This window comes from Pseudonaja textilis, chromosome 2 (genome assembly GCF_049901715.1).
Source record: "Pseudonaja textilis isolate UNSWEBS1 chromosome 2, rPseTex1.2, whole genome shotgun sequence".
Classification (NCBI taxonomy): Eukaryota; Metazoa; Chordata; class Lepidosauria; order Squamata; family Elapidae; genus Pseudonaja; species Pseudonaja textilis.
The window spans coordinates 253298642-253315213 of NC_141991.1; the positions used below are offsets into that span (position 1 = coordinate 253298642).

At 42.9% G+C, this 16572-nt stretch overlaps 1 protein-coding gene across 19 annotated transcripts in view; it reads left to right on the forward strand.

Annotated features, from left to right (window-relative positions):
- Positions 1 to 3898: 3898 nt before the first annotated feature.
- Positions 3899 to 16572, forward strand: part of CELF4 (CUGBP Elav-like family member 4) — an 801906-nt gene continuing 789232 nt past the window's right edge. For 15 of the 19 annotated variants that reach the window (XM_087927558.1, XM_087927567.1, XM_087927556.1 and 12 more), the window contains exon 1: positions 3900 to 4230. In XM_087927558.1, the coding sequence (XP_087783684.1) occupies positions 3951 to 4230 (280 nt within the window). In that variant the 5' untranslated portion in view covers positions 3900 to 3950. Of the gene's footprint in view, positions 4231 to 16572 lie in introns of all 19 variants that reach the window. The other 4 variants (XM_087927563.1, XM_087927573.1, XM_087927570.1 and 1 more) reach the window with 2 other exon arrangements.

Genomic DNA, 16572 nt, shown 5'->3' on the forward strand with positions numbered 1-16572 from the left:
AATTTTGCCTGTCCCAATGAATGGATTTAAGGAAAGCTTTTCTCTTTCTTTCTTTCTTTCTTTCTTTCTTTCTTTCTTTCTTTCTTTCTTTCTTTCTTTCTTTCTTTCTTTCTTTCTTTCTTTCTTTCTTTCTTTCTTTCTTTTTTGCAAAAATGGTCTAAAAATTAGAGTATCTATGGAGATTCTCAGCCATCCAGGTCACAGTGGTGCTTTTTCAAAAGGCAGCTGGAATTTCTTTGTTTTTCCTTGAAGACCTTTCACTTCTCATCCAAGGAGATTCTTCCGTTCTGAATGAAGAACTTTCCTTCTTCCAGAATGGATGAAGCTTCTCGGATGAGAAGCAAAAGGTCTTCAAGGAAAAAGCAAAGAAAGTCCAATTACCTTTTGAAAAAGCACTTTGGGCACTAAATAAATTTTTCTTCTTTTCATTGAATGGGGCCCTAGCTTTATGTCTGCCTTAGTTCCCATAACTTGTTTGGGGTTTCCTGTTAAATTGGCCCAACCTACAGATTATCCTATATTGTTGCACTGTAGATTTGCAGAGTCACCCCAATACACTCTGACACACACACACAACACAAGCAGACATATTTTTCACATATCACTTCCACTTTCCTAGCCAGTTTGCCTGAAAGCACCACGGTATATGTTATATCCAAGCCGGTATTCATAGAAGCAGGACACATGTGAATATTTCTCTTTGACAATGCTGCCCCTTCTGTTTAAAATAATCCAGGTAATATAGTCCGGATTAATCCAGGTAATGTAGTCTTAAATGCCTTGTTCCAAACCTTCTTTATCAAATCCTCACTACTGCTTGTGGCTCGGGAATGTGCACACAAGCTCTCTCTCACACACACATGTGTACACACATATAATAAGATATTATTTTTCTACAAAAGATAAGCGGGGGAACTGAGCCGAACAACCGATTTTTAAAATAAACAGAACCTCTGTTCTCTATTATTTTTCTTGTTTACTTTTTCTTAAAAACCACAGAAGTATTTTTCGCTGTACTGCAAGCCAAGTGCCTTTCCTCAGCATCCAAAAGACCTATAAGCAATTCAAATAAAGTATCCGACTTTATATTCATTAATTCGCAGGTGATAGTTTTCAGCAGCTGATCGGCTGGAAGGTGAAGTGATATTGTGAAAGGGGGAGAGGAAAAAAAAAAAGAAAGAAAGAAATTTAAAAACAACCAGCAATCAACATTTCTAAAAACATATAGCGGCGTTTCCTTCCTTGTAAACACGGTAAGTTGCAATAGTGCAGTTTCCTTTCTTTTCTGCACACACAACGTACCTGCGTTTTCCCAATCTGTAGTAAAAGCTTATGCCACCAGATGTTTCTGTAAGATTTCATTTCAGGCTTAAAGAAAAATTGCTTTGAGCTACACGGTGGAAAAATAAAAATAAATCCAACACCAGCTTTTTTGCTGTCTTCTTCTTAAAAGAAAGACAATATTTATTTGTTATTTTCAAACAACCACGCTGAAGATAATGGAAGGAAGGTAATGCAAAGCTACTTATTTGATTACACAGTGACTTAATTAACCATAATACATTGTCCCTTTAAGTGTCTAAGAAATTTGCTGTCCTATTCATAGCGGGAAGTGAAAATGTTTGCTTTTACCCATCCAAGACCTTTAAGCGGGATCTATACATCCAAGGTAGAAGTCAACAGCTAGTCCATCGTAATGACAATGATGATTAGGCTGATGATCATATTAAATAATATCCTACCAATACAATGTGAGCCAAGGCATTCCAAGATCAGTTTTCTAGTAGCCCAACGCATTGGGATGGAATGAAGGAAGACCAAATGAATTCAAAGAACAATTATTCACTAATATATGGATTGCCATAAAGTACATAATATTATTTTTGTATTTCTTCCTTGATCCCCCCCCCCTTCTCCAAAATTGTGTCAATCTGTTCTTCCACGGAATAGATGCAGATCAAACTCCGGGAGAAAAGAGACTTTTAAAAACCTTTCTGTTCTACAATCAAAGAAAGGAGAGATATATACATACACATACAAGCACATACATAGAAACGTACAGAAAGAGCGCAGAGACCTAAGAAAACGAAAACAACTACAACACAAGAAAACACCTTTGATTTCCAGGTTTCCTCCATATCTGTAGTTCTTTTATTAGAAATGTTTCAGGAGAGAGAGAAAGACAGACAGACAGCTGGAGCAGAAATGGGGAAAAAAAACCACCCCCCAAAAGAGATGGATGGATATTTTTATTACAATTACACTCAATAAAAAAACACCAACCCGCCTCCCATTGTTGTCTATTTCTTTCTTTCTTTCTTTCTTTCTTTCTTTCTTTCTTTCTTTCTTTTTCTTTTTCTTTTTCTTTTTCTTTTCTTTTCCTTTCTTTCTTTCTCTCTGCCTGGCCTCTGGAAACAAAAGGCTTTCTTTCTCTAGCCGTCTCTGGAAGGGAAAGTCGAGCTGGTTGGGGTTTTTCATTTTTTTTTTAACCGGAGAAGGAGGGGGGGGAAGGTTGGGGAAAAAATTAAAATAAAACGGGCGGGGGGGTTTGTCAACGCTTGAATGCATTGTACAAGTAAAAGAAAACAGGGGCGCCGCTCGCCCACCCCCCCAAATTAATATATAACAATCATCATGGAAAAAAAAAGGCGGAAGACAGGAGAGAGAAGGGGATTAAAGAGAGAGAGAGAGAGAGAGAATAAAAGCAAATAAGCCACTTGGCTGGTGCCAGCGGCAGCCCGTCCTCCCCCCCTCCACCCCCGACTGCCTGCCTGCCAGCTCGCCCGTTCTTGCCTCGGTCCGTCCACCTCCCCCGCTTTCCATCCAACCGCCCCCCCCGCTTCCTCCCTCCCTCCCAGCCGCTCATCTCCCACAATAGCTATCGACTCCAAAAAGCCATGCGCCTCCCGCTATTTATAGCTAGTGGAATCTACCACCGGCCAAGCAGACGGGGGTGGGGGTGGGGAGAAAGGATGGGTGTGGGGGGGGGAGAGTGTAGGGGGTGGGGGAGAGCGGATGGGGAGGAGGGGAAGGGGGTAGCCTGGATGGAAGCTCAACCAAAGGGAAGCGCCCCCCCCTCCCCCGCTCCTTGCCTTCCCTCCCTCCCTCCCGCGCGCGACCCCGGTCTCTCCCCCCACCACCACAACTCTGCCTCCACTCCTCCTTTCCCCTCCCTCCCATCTACAGCCCCCCACCCTACATCCAACCCCCTCGGCTTTCTGGCACTTTGAACCGATCCAGCCTGTTTAAACGGAAAGGACGGCGATCCAAGCTGTTCAATGTACGAAAAAAAAAAAGAAAGAGAAATTAAAGACAGAAAGAAAGAAAGAAAGAAAGAAAGAAAGAAAGAAAGAAAGAAAGAAAGAAAGAAAGAAAGAAAGATCAGTGCAGGCATCGCCAGCGAGCGAACGAGCGGGAGAGAGAGAGAGAAAGAGAAAGAGAGAGAGAGAGAGACAGCGAGAAGAGGGCGCGTGTGCGTCTGTGTGTGTGAGTGAGTGAGTGAGAAAGAGAGAGAGGGACGGGAAGAGAGGGAGGAGAGAGAGAGAGAGAGAGACTGAGAGAGAAACACACAGAGAGAGAGAGAGAGAGAGAAGAGAGAGAGAGAGAGAGAAGGCGAGCGGGCGAGCGGGCGAGAGCGCGCGCATGTCGGTGCTAGGCTGCGGGCGTGAGTGAGGGAGTGCGTGTGTGTGTGTGCGTGTGTGGTGCGTGTGTGTGTGTGTGTGTGTGTGTGAGCGCGCGCGTGTGTGTGTGAGTGTGTGTGTGTGTGTGTGAGTGAGTGAGCAAGAGGGAGCGGGATTGTGAGAGGGAGAGAGAGGGAGGGAGGGAGAGAGAGAGAGAGGGGGGAGGGAGAGAGAGAGAGAGAGAGAGAGAGAGAGAGGAACGGAGGCAGCGAGGACGGCTGTGTGTGTGGGGGGGGCTGGGCAAAAAAAGGGAAAGAAGATTTTTTCTCTATGTATATAAAGATGGCCACGTTAGCAAACGGACAAGCAGACAATCCCAGCCTCAGTAGCACCCACACTAACCCCAACCCCAACGGGCACATGAACGGATTAAACCACAGTCCGGGGAACGCCGCCACCATTCCCATGAAGGACCACGATGCCATCAAGCTCTTCGTCGGGCAGATCCCTCGCAACCTGGACGAGAAGGACCTCAAGCCGCTTTTCGAAGAGTTCGGGAAAATATACGAACTGACGGTGCTGAAGGACCGCTTCACCGGCATGCACAAAGGTGAGGGGAGGCTTCGCAACTTTCCTTCCTTCCTTCCTTCTTTCTTTCTTCCTTCTTTCGCTTCTTCTTCTTCTTCTTCGGCTGGGGGCGGAAAGGGGTCCGGGCAGATGGCTTTACGAAGGCGGAGGGCGACGGGGTTGCGGCGGGGCGGGTGAGGGAGGGGGGGAAGGCGGCTTTTGGGGAGTGGGTGCTGGGTGAGGTGAGGGGGGGGGGACACGGGGACGCGATCCAGCCCGGTTGTTGGTCTTAAGAAAAAAAAAGGGGGTGAGAAAAAGTGTTTCCATGGAGGTGTGTGAACGGGCAACCCTCGGAGTAGGGTTTGCCGCGAAAAGGGGTTCTTTCCTATATATATATATATTTTTAGGGATCCGGACTTCTTACAAGCGTCGGGGCGGTTTGTGTAATGTGTGTTTTGGGGCGTGTGTGTGTGTGTGTGTGTTTGTGTGTCCGGTGGAGAGGGGAGTGGAAATAAACGCCTGTGTTTAAAATACACCCCGACATACACAAATCCACACACACACACACATACACACATACACACACAAACGCGCGCGCACCCAACAAAAACCAAAGCCGGACTGAAAAGCGCAGGAAAGGAGGGTAAAATAATAAAATAAAATAAAAAAAATTCGCCCTGGGGGGGGGGAAGATTTTTTTTTTAAAAAAAAAGGCAACGGAGGGAGCTGTCCATCCGGCCAGGTGCTGAAAACGGGGGAAAGAGAGAGACTCCAGATAGACGCCCCCCCCCCCCACACATATATATACACACACACACACAACCCAAAGGCGACCCCCCCCCCCATGCGCTCGGGGCGTTTCTGGGATGGGAAGAAGGGTGGGGGTGTTGAGGAAAACGGTGTGTGTGTGGGGGGGTTGGATGGTTGGAAGGCGTCCAGGAAGAGCGCTTTCTGCGTTTAGGCGGAATAGACGCCCCCCCTCCCCAATAAAAGAAGAAGAGGGGAGATAAGGAGGGGGGGGGGAAGATAATTTAGTGTGGGGGAAGGGGAGACGCGGGGTTGTTACGGTTGCCTGCAGGAAAAGGAGGCACAACGCGGCAACTCAGGTGGTCAGGAAAAAAATAATAATAATCTGGGTTTGGTTTTTGTTTTGTTTTGGTTTTGAGGGTGGGGGGAGATACAAAGAAGAGGGCGGGTGTTGTTGGGTGGGTTGTGTGTTTTTTTGGGGGTCTTTTTAGGGGAGGTTGGAAGTCGGTGGGTGTTGAGGCATCTACTTCTAGCGAGGGGGCGGGGAGGAGTCGGTGTGTGTGTGTGTGTGGGGATTTTGTCAACCCTCCAGAGAAGGGAACTCGATAACTTTTCTCTCTTTTTTTGGGGATGTGTGTGCGTGCGTGTGTGTGTGTGTGTGTGGAGGGGTGGTTTAAAAATAATAAAGGAGAAGGGCGACCAGAGTGGCTTTTGGAAAGGCAGCGAGTGGGGAGGGGGAAGCCCAACGCCAATAGGACCTTCTACTTCCCTGGGGATCACTCCCCCTCCCCATGCACACTCGTGAGCACACACACACACAGAGACACGCGCACACACACACACACAGAGAGAGAGAGAGAGAGAGAGAGACACACAGAGAGACTCTCTCTCTCTCTCTCTCTCTCTCTCTCTCTCTCTCTCTCTCTCTCTCTCAAACACACACACAGACACACACACACAGCACCGCCTGGTTTATTTTAAGGCCGGGAAGGAAGGCTCCGTCGCCGCCTCTCTTCCCAGCTTGGCATTCCGGATTTCCACCCATCCACCCCCTTCCCCCGGTTTCCGTCGTGCTTGGCTGTACAATTTCCAGATAATGGTTTGGGACGGGAGGGGGCGGGAGCGCACCTATAAGGAGGGAGGGGGCCCCAGAAACTAAATGCATACGCGTGGAGGCTGGGGAGGGGGCGGGAGAGAGGACCCACCGTAGGCGAGGGCTATCGATTGTTTTGAGAGAAACTGAGATTGAAGTGAGTTAAGTTGGAAGGCGAGGCGGCTGGCGTTTGGCTTGCAGGCAAAGCGAAGAGTTCCCTAAAGCTCGGGAACTTTTTTTTCTTTCCTCCTTTCCTTTTTTTTTTTTTTAACTCCCCATGCTTCGTTTTTCTTTTCTGGGATTTCTTCTTCTTCTTTTGGCATCTGGAAAAAAAACGGGTGGGTGGGTGGGGGAGAAATATCTTTCGAGGGAAAAAAAAAAACTCAGAGAACCAAAAAACAGGGGGGAAGAAAGGAGGAAGAAAAGAAAGAGAAGGAAAAAGCGCGAGAGGAAATCGGCAGAAACGGATGTTTATTTGTTTTTTTCCTCCCTTTTTCCAAGTTGGAATCTCTCCATAATGTGACTCCGAACCGCTGGTCTATCTATTTATTTATTTATTTATTTTCCTAAGCGATAAATCCTTCCAAAAGTTAATGGCAACGTTTTGAAAACACCCAAACCCTCCGGGCGATAGATTTTAAAACAGGAAGTTATTATTATTATTATTATTATTATTTTTAAAAAAAAGAAGGAGAAAGAGCGAATGAAGGGGTCTGGAAAGAGGAGAGGGAGGGAAAGGGAAAGGAAGAAAAAGAGAGAAAGAGAGAAAGCGTGCAGGGTAGATCATCCGGAGCGGGCATGTGATAATCACTGTTATTCCTTCCCCAACCAACCGCTTTCCTTTGCCATCTCCACGAGCCACGCTTCCTCCTCCTCCTCCTCCTCCTCCCCCTCCCCCTCCCCTCCGATTCGTAACAAGCCTTATAGAAATTGCTTATGAAAGATTGAAAAGCAGAGCTTGAACGCTCTCTGGATAGGCGCCTTTGGAAGACTGCATTTCATTTTGGATTTCTTTGACAAGAAAGCTCTTTTAAAAAAAAAAAAAAAAAAAAGCAAATTCAGCTTCTGCACATCCAGTCATAAATGCTCCATGGAGATAAAGTTGGGGTTTGTGCTTTTTATTTTTAAAAAAAATGAGTTTCTTTTTTTTTATTCTTTTGTGTTGGAAAAGAGGATGCCTTTGAAAAGAGGATGCTTGTCAGTGCAATATAAAAATGAAAAGGAGCTTAAAAAGCAAGACATAGCTTTCTCCTTTCCTTCCTTCCTTCCTTCCTTCCTTCCTTCCTTCCTTCCTTCCTTCCTTCCTTCCTTCCTTCCTTCCTTCCTTCCTTCCTTCCTCCCTTCCTTCCTTCCTTCCCCCAAATTCTCCCTCCTTCCTTCCCTCCCCCCCTTCTCTCCCTCCTTCCTTCCTTCCTCACTTTCTCCCTTCCTTCTCCTTCCTTCCTTCCTTCCTTCCTTCCTTCCTCCACATTCTCCCTCCTTCTCCCTCCACATTCTCCCTCCCTCCCTCCTTCCTCCCTTCCTCCCTTTCTCCTTCCCTCCCTCCTTCCTTCCTTCCTTCCTTCCGCACATTCTCCCTCCCTCCTTCCTTCCTTCATCACTTTCTCCTTCCTTCCTTCCTTCTCCACATTCTCCCTCCCTCCTTCCTCCCTTTCTCTTTCCTTTCTTTCTCTTTCCTTCCTTCCTCACTTTCTCCTCCCTCCCCCTCCTCAATTTAATCTCTGTATTATGTAATAAAAAAGAAAGATGCTCTTTATAGATTTTTATCCATAAACATAAGCAGACAGTTTCCCCTCTGACATTCCTGAGATAATAATTGGGCCCACTGGGTTTGTACATGGTGCTTGCTAAAAGCCACAATGGCTAAAGGTTTGTAAGTCCATCCATGTGCATGTTGTCAGGGTTGTTGTTGTTGCTTTTTTTCAAATGTAAGTGTGTGTCTGTGTCTGTGTGCAGGTGGATATGTGTGAGAGTTGGATTGAGCATGAGGGATGCTATTAAAAATACTACATAAGATTGCTTGGTATTTCTGGTAAGCAAAAATGAGGCTACAGCATAGTTCAAAAATGCAAAGAGTAACTCTACTTGGAGTATTACACTCGACACTCACATATCAAGAAGTTTGATTCATTTTAGATCTATGAGACTCCTGAAAAACAAAATATCTGTTTTTATGGCAGCTGATTCAGTCTTCCTTCCTTCCTTCCTTCCTTCCTTCCTTCCTTCCTTCCTTCCTTCCTTCCTTCCTTCCTTCCTTCCTTCCTTCCTTCCTTCCTTCCTTCCTTCCTACCTACCTACCTACCTTCATCCACTGTCTTTCCTTCCTTCTCCAGTTGTCCTTCCTTCCTTTCTTCCTTCCTTTTCTCTCCTCCCTCCCTCCTTCCCTTCCTTCCTTTCCCTTAATGCTATTCTTATCTTCCTTTTTCCTTTCCTTTGAAAAGAAAATTGAAAGTTGAGAGGCTGGGTTGAGATTTCATTCGCTAGAACTTTCCAAGAAAACGTCAACAGTCAAAAAAGCAAGCCTGCAAGTTCTTATCCGATATGGAAATATATCCAGAAATTAGACATGTAGTTCATTGTCATAACTTCCACCTTTCCATCCGCATCTAATAGGGTTTTCTGAACCCCTGTGGTGTTTTTTTTCTTCTCTCAGAGGTTCAGGTACAGTTATGTTCTAGCTTTCAAAATCATTTAAGGCCAAGTAAAAAGTCCTTATGGCCTAATATTTATAAATAGATGATCTCTAAAACATAAGGTCCTCCCAGACAAACAGTTTTTTTGTCTTCTGTAGGTTCATATATTTGAGGCCTGTCGTGTATGAGCCCCAGTTAGCTGTCTTTCTCTAACCTTCTTCCTAAAAGTCAGGCTGGACTCAGGTTAGTGTCGGATTTTGCAGAAGAACTCAAGCCCTGAAGCCCCTTTTTAAGGAGCAGAGTTGTGAAACGGATGATAAGCAAGGAGATGATAAGCAGTAGGCTGCTTGGAATGATAGTTGTGCGCCTTTTCAGATCTTGTGTGAGTAACGCAGCTACCTCCAAAAAAAAAAAAAAAAAAGGCTCCCCATCCATCTTTTAAGACAGGGAGAAACTCCGCCTCCTTAATATATTGAACAAATAAAAAAGTAGGGCCAAAAAAGTAGTATTGTGAGTGCATTTGTGCTTCTACCCTTCCTTCCTTCCTTCCTTCCTTCCTTCCTTCCTTCCTTCCTTCCTTCCTTCCTCCCTCCCTCCCTCCCTCCCTCCCCTCCTCCCTTCCTACCATTTCTCTCTTCTTCCTCTCTCCTTCTGTCCTTCCCTCTCTCCCCTTCCTTCCTTCCTTCCTCTCTCCCCTTTTCTTCCCTCCTTCCTCTCTTTCTCCCTCTCCTCTTCCTTCCTTCTTTCCTTCCTTCCATTTCTCTCCCCTCCCTCCCTCCCTCCCTCTCTTTCCTTTCCTTTTCCTTCCTTCCTTCCTTCCTTCCTTCCTTCCTTCCTTCCTTCCTTCCAATTCTCTCTCCTCCCTCCCTTCTTTTCTTCCCTCCTTCCCTCCCTCCCTCCCTCTCTCCCTTCATCTCTTCTTTCCATATGTCTGACTTTCCCTTTTCTTTTTGTCTTTCTTTCCTCCTTTCGATAATTCCCTTTCTAAGCCACCCAGGTCATTTTCCTCCTTGAAAACACCTGGCCTTATAAATCTGCAAATTCACCCCATTCACCATCGTCTCTTTTATTAGAGGGAAGCCCGAATGGAAGAGACAGATGTGAATTAAAAGCTTTGTTCAAGCTCGGGTGCAATATCGGTTTTCAGGTTAGCCGTGTAGATTTTTTAAGAAGTGCAACGATGGTTAAATTAAGAATGCACAGTACGAAGCCATAAAAAGAGGGGGGGAAAATGAAAATGTGCTTGAAAAGGGACGCGCAGCTAAATACAGGTGTCGAATAAACGCCTTCGTAATGGAAACACCAAGCTTATGTGACTGAAAGCAACATGCTTAAACTTAGTGGGTTTGGAATCCAGAATCAAGTTTTAGGGACAACACACACAGACACACACACACACTTAGACATACAGTGCTCAAGAAACAAAATTACCAGCCTGTGAAATATATTATACTTGCAACCAGAAAAAAACAAAACCAGCCATTAAACCAACAAACCACAGTGGGTTACTTTTATGGCAGATAAAGAACGAATTATTTCAATTTCCCTCTATTTCTAATGCCCATAAAATCCAGGGTAAGATATATTCTAGAATGGCAAGTCAGCCTTCTCCATGCCATGAGCAGCCAACAGCTGCCCTTATTCCGAATATATATATATATATATAATTCCTTCCATCTTCTGTCTCATTTCTCCCCAAATCACTCCATAAAACCCTCTTCCTTCGTAGCCTTCTGCCTGGTTGGTTGAGTTTTCAGCGAGCCTCTCTCTTTTTCCCTCCTTGAACAAACAACTTTATAATTTTGTGCTTCAAGAGAAAGAGGCACAAATGACCTGAGGTGGGTTTATTTTATTTTATTATAATTTTTGCTTCCCTTGCTTCCTTTTTTGGAACAGGTGCCAAAGCACCCTTGCAGGAAAAATAAAAAAAAGACAAGATAGAAACATTTCAATGCTTTGTACCGTTCCTGCCACGAACCATATCATTGTGGTTTTGCAACCTTTAGGGGAGGCTGATATTAAGGAAGGAAGGAAAAATAAAAATAAAGCTAAATTTCAGGTTGTTGTTGTTGTTTTGCTTTGCAAAGTGAAATAGACAGAAAGAATGTACTGTATGTATCGCCAAACCGGGCAATAATAACCAATCTGGAAGGGAAAATAAAAAGGAGGAGGAGGAGGAGGAGGAGGAGGAGGAGGAGGAGGAGGAGGAGGGAGAGGAGGAGGAGGAGGAGAGGAGGACGACTGTGGTTTCCTTGACGCTATTAGAGCTTGGTGGTTTTCTTGCTGATGTTTCATTACCCAACTAGGCAACATGGTCAGTGCTAGAAGGGAATGGAGAGAAGGAGGAGGAGGAGGAGGAGGAGGAGGAGGAGGAGGAGGAGGAGGAGGAGGAGGAGGAGGAGGAGGAGGAGGAGGAGGAGGAGGAGGAGGAGGAGGAGGAAGCATATTAAGGGCACTTTGTTGTGAACATAACAAGAGATGACAATTCCAGTTGCAGAAAGAGCTACTTGAAAGAATAACCCTTGAAACAACCAGCTGTACATGTAGACCTTTGCGTGTCGATTCCGATTTGTGTTGAGATGTCTCCTGCCCACGTATTCATCCTTCGAGTGAAGATCAACAGGAGGTTACCTTCTTTCTTCAGTCTTTAATTTTTTTTTTTTAAAGTTGATTCTCAGAATCTAGCCTGGACCGTTGCTCTGTTTTCCCTCCTTTTACAGAAATTTTTGTGCGGTGTCCCCTGCCGTTCCACTTCAGTCCAGGAAGCGTTGTTTAATATTTAATTTATTGCCAGAATAACGTTAGCAGAACATGCCTTGAAGAACAATTCATTTCTCCGGCATCGATTTTTAATCGATCGTTGCTTTTGCTTTTCATTTGTGTGTGAAAGGGTTTAACGATAAACGCCTGGACCAAAATAAAATAATAGTAATCATAATCATCATAATAATTTTAAAAAAATGGCATAAAAGATGGCAAAGGCTGGAAATGGTTTGATCAAAGCTTTTGAGGAGAATCTTTGTTGGGGGCCCCTTAAAAAGACGCATGGAAATTACACTGCCGTTCTTAGCGATAGTTATATAACTAAGTTATATTTGGAGCCCAATAGACATCAAACATAATACTGAGTCACTTAAAATGTCCATTTGGAAGAACTCATTAAGGGAAGCCTCTTGTGGTCTTTTCTCTCCAGAAAGCCACTGAGAAGTTACAAGAGTGGGAAGGCTGTTTTCCACAAACAGATGAATTTTGTGTGATTAAAGGATGAGCGTATTTAGCCCCAAAACTCAAACCAAGCTGGAAAGGACAGTTATTGAGCAAAGCTAAACAAGGTTACTGAGAAAAACACCAGATAGATGAGTAGGAAGGGATGGGATGACCAACCAGCAGAAGTGTAGTTAGTTAGTGTTACGAAGTCAAGCTCAGCTCTTGATTATTACATGGAGCAATGCTTGAATTTTTAAGCAGTTTCCAGTAAAACAAAAAACTAACTGATGTTTCAAGGACAATCATAAATGTATATTTCAGTCTGATTGCAGTCACGTATGTACATAATTTTGGATACGTGAAGAAAACAAGCTACTGATTAAATAAACTATGTCCTTCCTTGGGACAATTTAGCAGAGAAGACAATGGTGAAGATTAGTACATGAAATCAAACTAGATAGATAGATAGATGGATGGATGGATGGATGGATAGATAAATAGATGGTTAGATGGATAGATAGAAAGAGTAGTAGAACCTCTGGTCAAGACCATAATTCGTTCCATAATTTTGGCAATTTCTTTGACTTCTAATGTTTCGTCTTCAGGAATTTCTGGGTCAGGGGTTGTGTTTGATTGCCACCCGAGTATGTGTTCGTGACCAGATAGATAGATAGATAGATAGATAGATAGATAGATAGATAGATAGATAGATAGATAGATAGATAGATAGATATAAACAACATATATACAGATACATGTACATACTATACATATATACATACATACATACATACCTATATATCTGTATCTGTCTTGTCTGTCTGTCTGTCTGTCTGTCTCTGTCTCTCTGTCTCTGTCTCTGTCTCTCTCTCTCACATCTATATCTATCTATCTATATCTATCTATCTATCTATCTATCTATCTATCTATCTTTTATGATTTCTCATTTTCTGAACATCAGACCCTAAAGGGAGTATAGACTGCCTTTCTTTGACCCAAGGTTCATTGATTAGCTTCTCTTGCAACCTGTGAAGGCCTTCAGAAACCATCTTCAGATCAATTGTTTGCAGATGTCTACCTTCTTTCTTTCACTGTCCCCCCTCCCCTCCAATTTGGGGCTTTCACTAGCTGGCCTTCAACGGATCTGATCACACCACTTCCACCTAGCCTTGAGTTTTGAGTTCATGTGGTTTTAACCCCGAGCAGAAAAATAACTCACCAACATGTATGTATTTCTCCAGAATATTCCTCTGTCAATTTGTCAATTTGTACAAGCTTAAAACCGATTCTAGCTTAAGGGATAAAGCTTGAATGGAAACCATTAGCTGACACCTTCCTGGGGATCAGTTCATAGGTGTCAACTGACCTGATCAACTTGTATAGTTTCCATGACGAGAGTCCGGTTAATTTTAGACTCCTTGATTCCACAGAGGTGATAACCTAAGCGCTCCACCAATTTTTGGATAATCAATATCAAGAAGGAAACCTGATATACCTCGGTAAATTTTACTTTCTGTAATTGGTCCATATTTGAATTTATGAGAATAATAGGGTTGGAAGGGACCGTGCAGGTCTTCTAATCCAATCCCTGCTCAGGCAAGAAACCCTACACTATTTCAGACAAATGGTTGTCCAGTTTCCTCTTAAAAACTTCCAGTCCTGGAGCAACTTCTGGTGGCAGACTGTTCCACTGCTTAATTGTTCTCACTGTCAGGAAACGTCTCCTTAATTCCAGGTTGCTTCTCTCCTTTTGTTAGTTTCCATCCATTGCCTCTTGTCCTGCCTTCAGGGGCTTTGGAGAAGAGGTTGGCCTCCTTCTTCTACAATGATTTCTTATTTATTTGATTAATTTATATCTCACTCTGCAAAGCAATTCTGGCCTACGCTGTCTTCGCTGTATTGGTCTCTATCTAAATAGCCACTCAAGAGCTCCCTAAAAAAGAACACCGAATCTTGCATTATAGCTGGGGAAGAAAAGGAGCCCCCCCTTTAAACAGATGACAAGAGCTGGTCTTGCATCACTTAATCCTTTAAGAGTATTAAATAATAATGATTAGGAAAAACAACACTTGGTTGTTAAATAGAAGTGTACCAATTGCCCTCCCTCCAATATGTCCCAGTTTAATAGGAATGGAATGGAATGGAATGGAATGGAATGGAATGGAATGGAATAGAATAGAATAGAATAGAATAGAATAGAATAGAATAGAATAGAATAGAATAGAATAGAATAGAATTCTTTATTGGCCAAGTGTGATTGGACACACAAGGAATTTGTCTTGGTGCAAATGTTCTCGGTGTCCATAAAAGAAAAGAAACATTCGTCAAGAGTCAACAACCATCAGGGACAACACTTAATGATAGTCATAGGGTACAATAAACAATCAAATCAGATAGATGTAGATAAATGATTGATAGATAGATAGATAGATAGATAGATAGATAGATAGATAGGAAGAAAGAAAGAAAGAAAGAGAGAGAGAGAGAGAGAGAAAGGAAGGAAGGAAGGAAGGAAGGAAGGAAGGAAGGAAGGAAGGAAGGAAGGAAGGAAGGAAGGAAGGAAGGAAGGAAGGAAGGATGGAAGGAAAGAAAGAAAGAAAGAAAGAAAGAAAGAAAGAAAGAAAGAAAGAAAGAAAGAAAGAAAGAAAGAAAGAATAGAATAGAATTCTTTATTAGCCAAGTGTGATTGGACACACAAGGAATCTGTCTTGGTGCAAATGCTCTCAGTGTACATAAAAGAAAAGAGACATTCGTCAAGAGTCAACAACCATCAGGGACAACACTTAATGATAGTCATAGGGTACAATAAGCAATCGATACTAGGGAACAGGCCATGTAAATCGTAAAGATACAAGCAACAAAGAAGATACTTTGAGGTCATGGTATTTTAACTGGAAAAACAACAACAACAACAATACCTACAAGTACTTCTCAACTTACCACTACATTTTGAGCCCATGTTGTGAAGTGAGTTTTGTCCCATTCTAAGTCTCTTCTTGCCACATTTGTTAAATGAATCATCGCAGTTGTTATATTTGTCACATGGTTGTTAAGGGAATCTGGTCCCCTCCATTGAATTTGCTTGTCAGAAGGTCACAAAAGGGGATCTTGTGACCCCGGGACTGTCAGCGCTCCGACATCCACTCGCATTCGAATCATGAGTCTCTAGCTGCATCTCTCAGTTAAAAAAATAAAATAAAATACACAAGATTTATTAGGAGTAAACATGTCGGCATTACCTGGGTGCAGCCAATAATCTTGTGAGCTAACAGCTTTGGCTGCCTGAAGCATTTAAGGAATGCACTGCTCTCCCCCCACACTCCCTTTCTGCTGTCAACTCTAAAAGACCAGAGAAATGTTTTATGAGTTGACAGGAACGTTGCGATCGTCATAAATAGGAGTCCATTGCCGAGTATCTGGATCTAAATCATGTGACCACAGGGGATTCTGCAACGGTCATAAGTGGGAAAAACTGGTCCTAAGTCACTTTCTTCAGTGCCATTATAACTTAGCGTACATTCACTAAGTGAACTGTTGTAAGTCAAGGAATATCCGTATTAAAATTTTCATCTGACATAGGGCTGTGGTTATTCCAATTGTCCATTGGGGTCAATAAAGTTAAAGTCACAAAATATCCATACCATAAAATTTTAGCTCTTCGTGTTTGTAGTACTTTTTAAATAATTTTATTTATGGAGTTTTTTTTTCCCTTCAACATATGTAAACATTTAGTGAACAGTACATTGTCTAGTTCAATTTATTTTATAAAGGTAAAGGTAAAAGTTCCGCTCGCACATATGTGCTAGTTGTTTCTGGCTCTAGGGGGCAGTGCTCATCTTCGTTACAAAGCTGAAGAACCAGCGCTGCCCGAAGATGTCTCCGTGGTCATGTGGCCGGCATGACAAAATGACGAAGGCGCACGGAACACTATTACCTTCCCACCAAAGGTGTTCCCTGGTTTTCTACTTGCATTTTTACATGCTTTTGAACTGCTACGTTGGCAGAAGCTGCTTGGACAAGTAACGGGAGTTCACTCCGTTACGCGAAGCTAGGGATTCGAACCGCTGAACTACCGAGCTTTCTGATCAACAAGCTCAGCGTCTTAGCCACTGCGTCCCCCTTAATTTACTTTATACAAAATACTAATAACAATAATAATATCATTTAGGTATACATAATAATAGTCTTTCACCTCCTAGGATTTACATATACACTGTAGTTATAATGCATTGTATATTGTAGCAGTGTGCATAGTAATATTTCCCCAATTTCTACTTTCTCTCTCTTATTTCTAACCCCTAATATAATAATTCCCATATTAAAAGGTATTATCTATCTATCCATCATCTCTTACCCTTTACTATTTAGGCGTACATAATTAGTAGTCTGTCATCTTCTAACATTTACTTATACATAGTAATTATAGCAACATATCATGTAACAGAATGCATAATAACATTTTCCCAATTTCTAATTTCTAGCTCTATTTTCTAATCTTTAATAAAACAAATTGCATATTAAGATACATTCTAAATCTATCCATCATCTCTTGATCTTTTTAGTATTTCAACTTTTTTTGATCACTTTCCCGTGCTCCTCCCTTGTAGTTTTTGTAGTCTTTAATTTGGACAAGGGACGGGTTAAGGCTTGGAATTGGGGTGCTGTGAAATTCTTTCGATATTCATTTGAAGGTCTAAAGATGCTG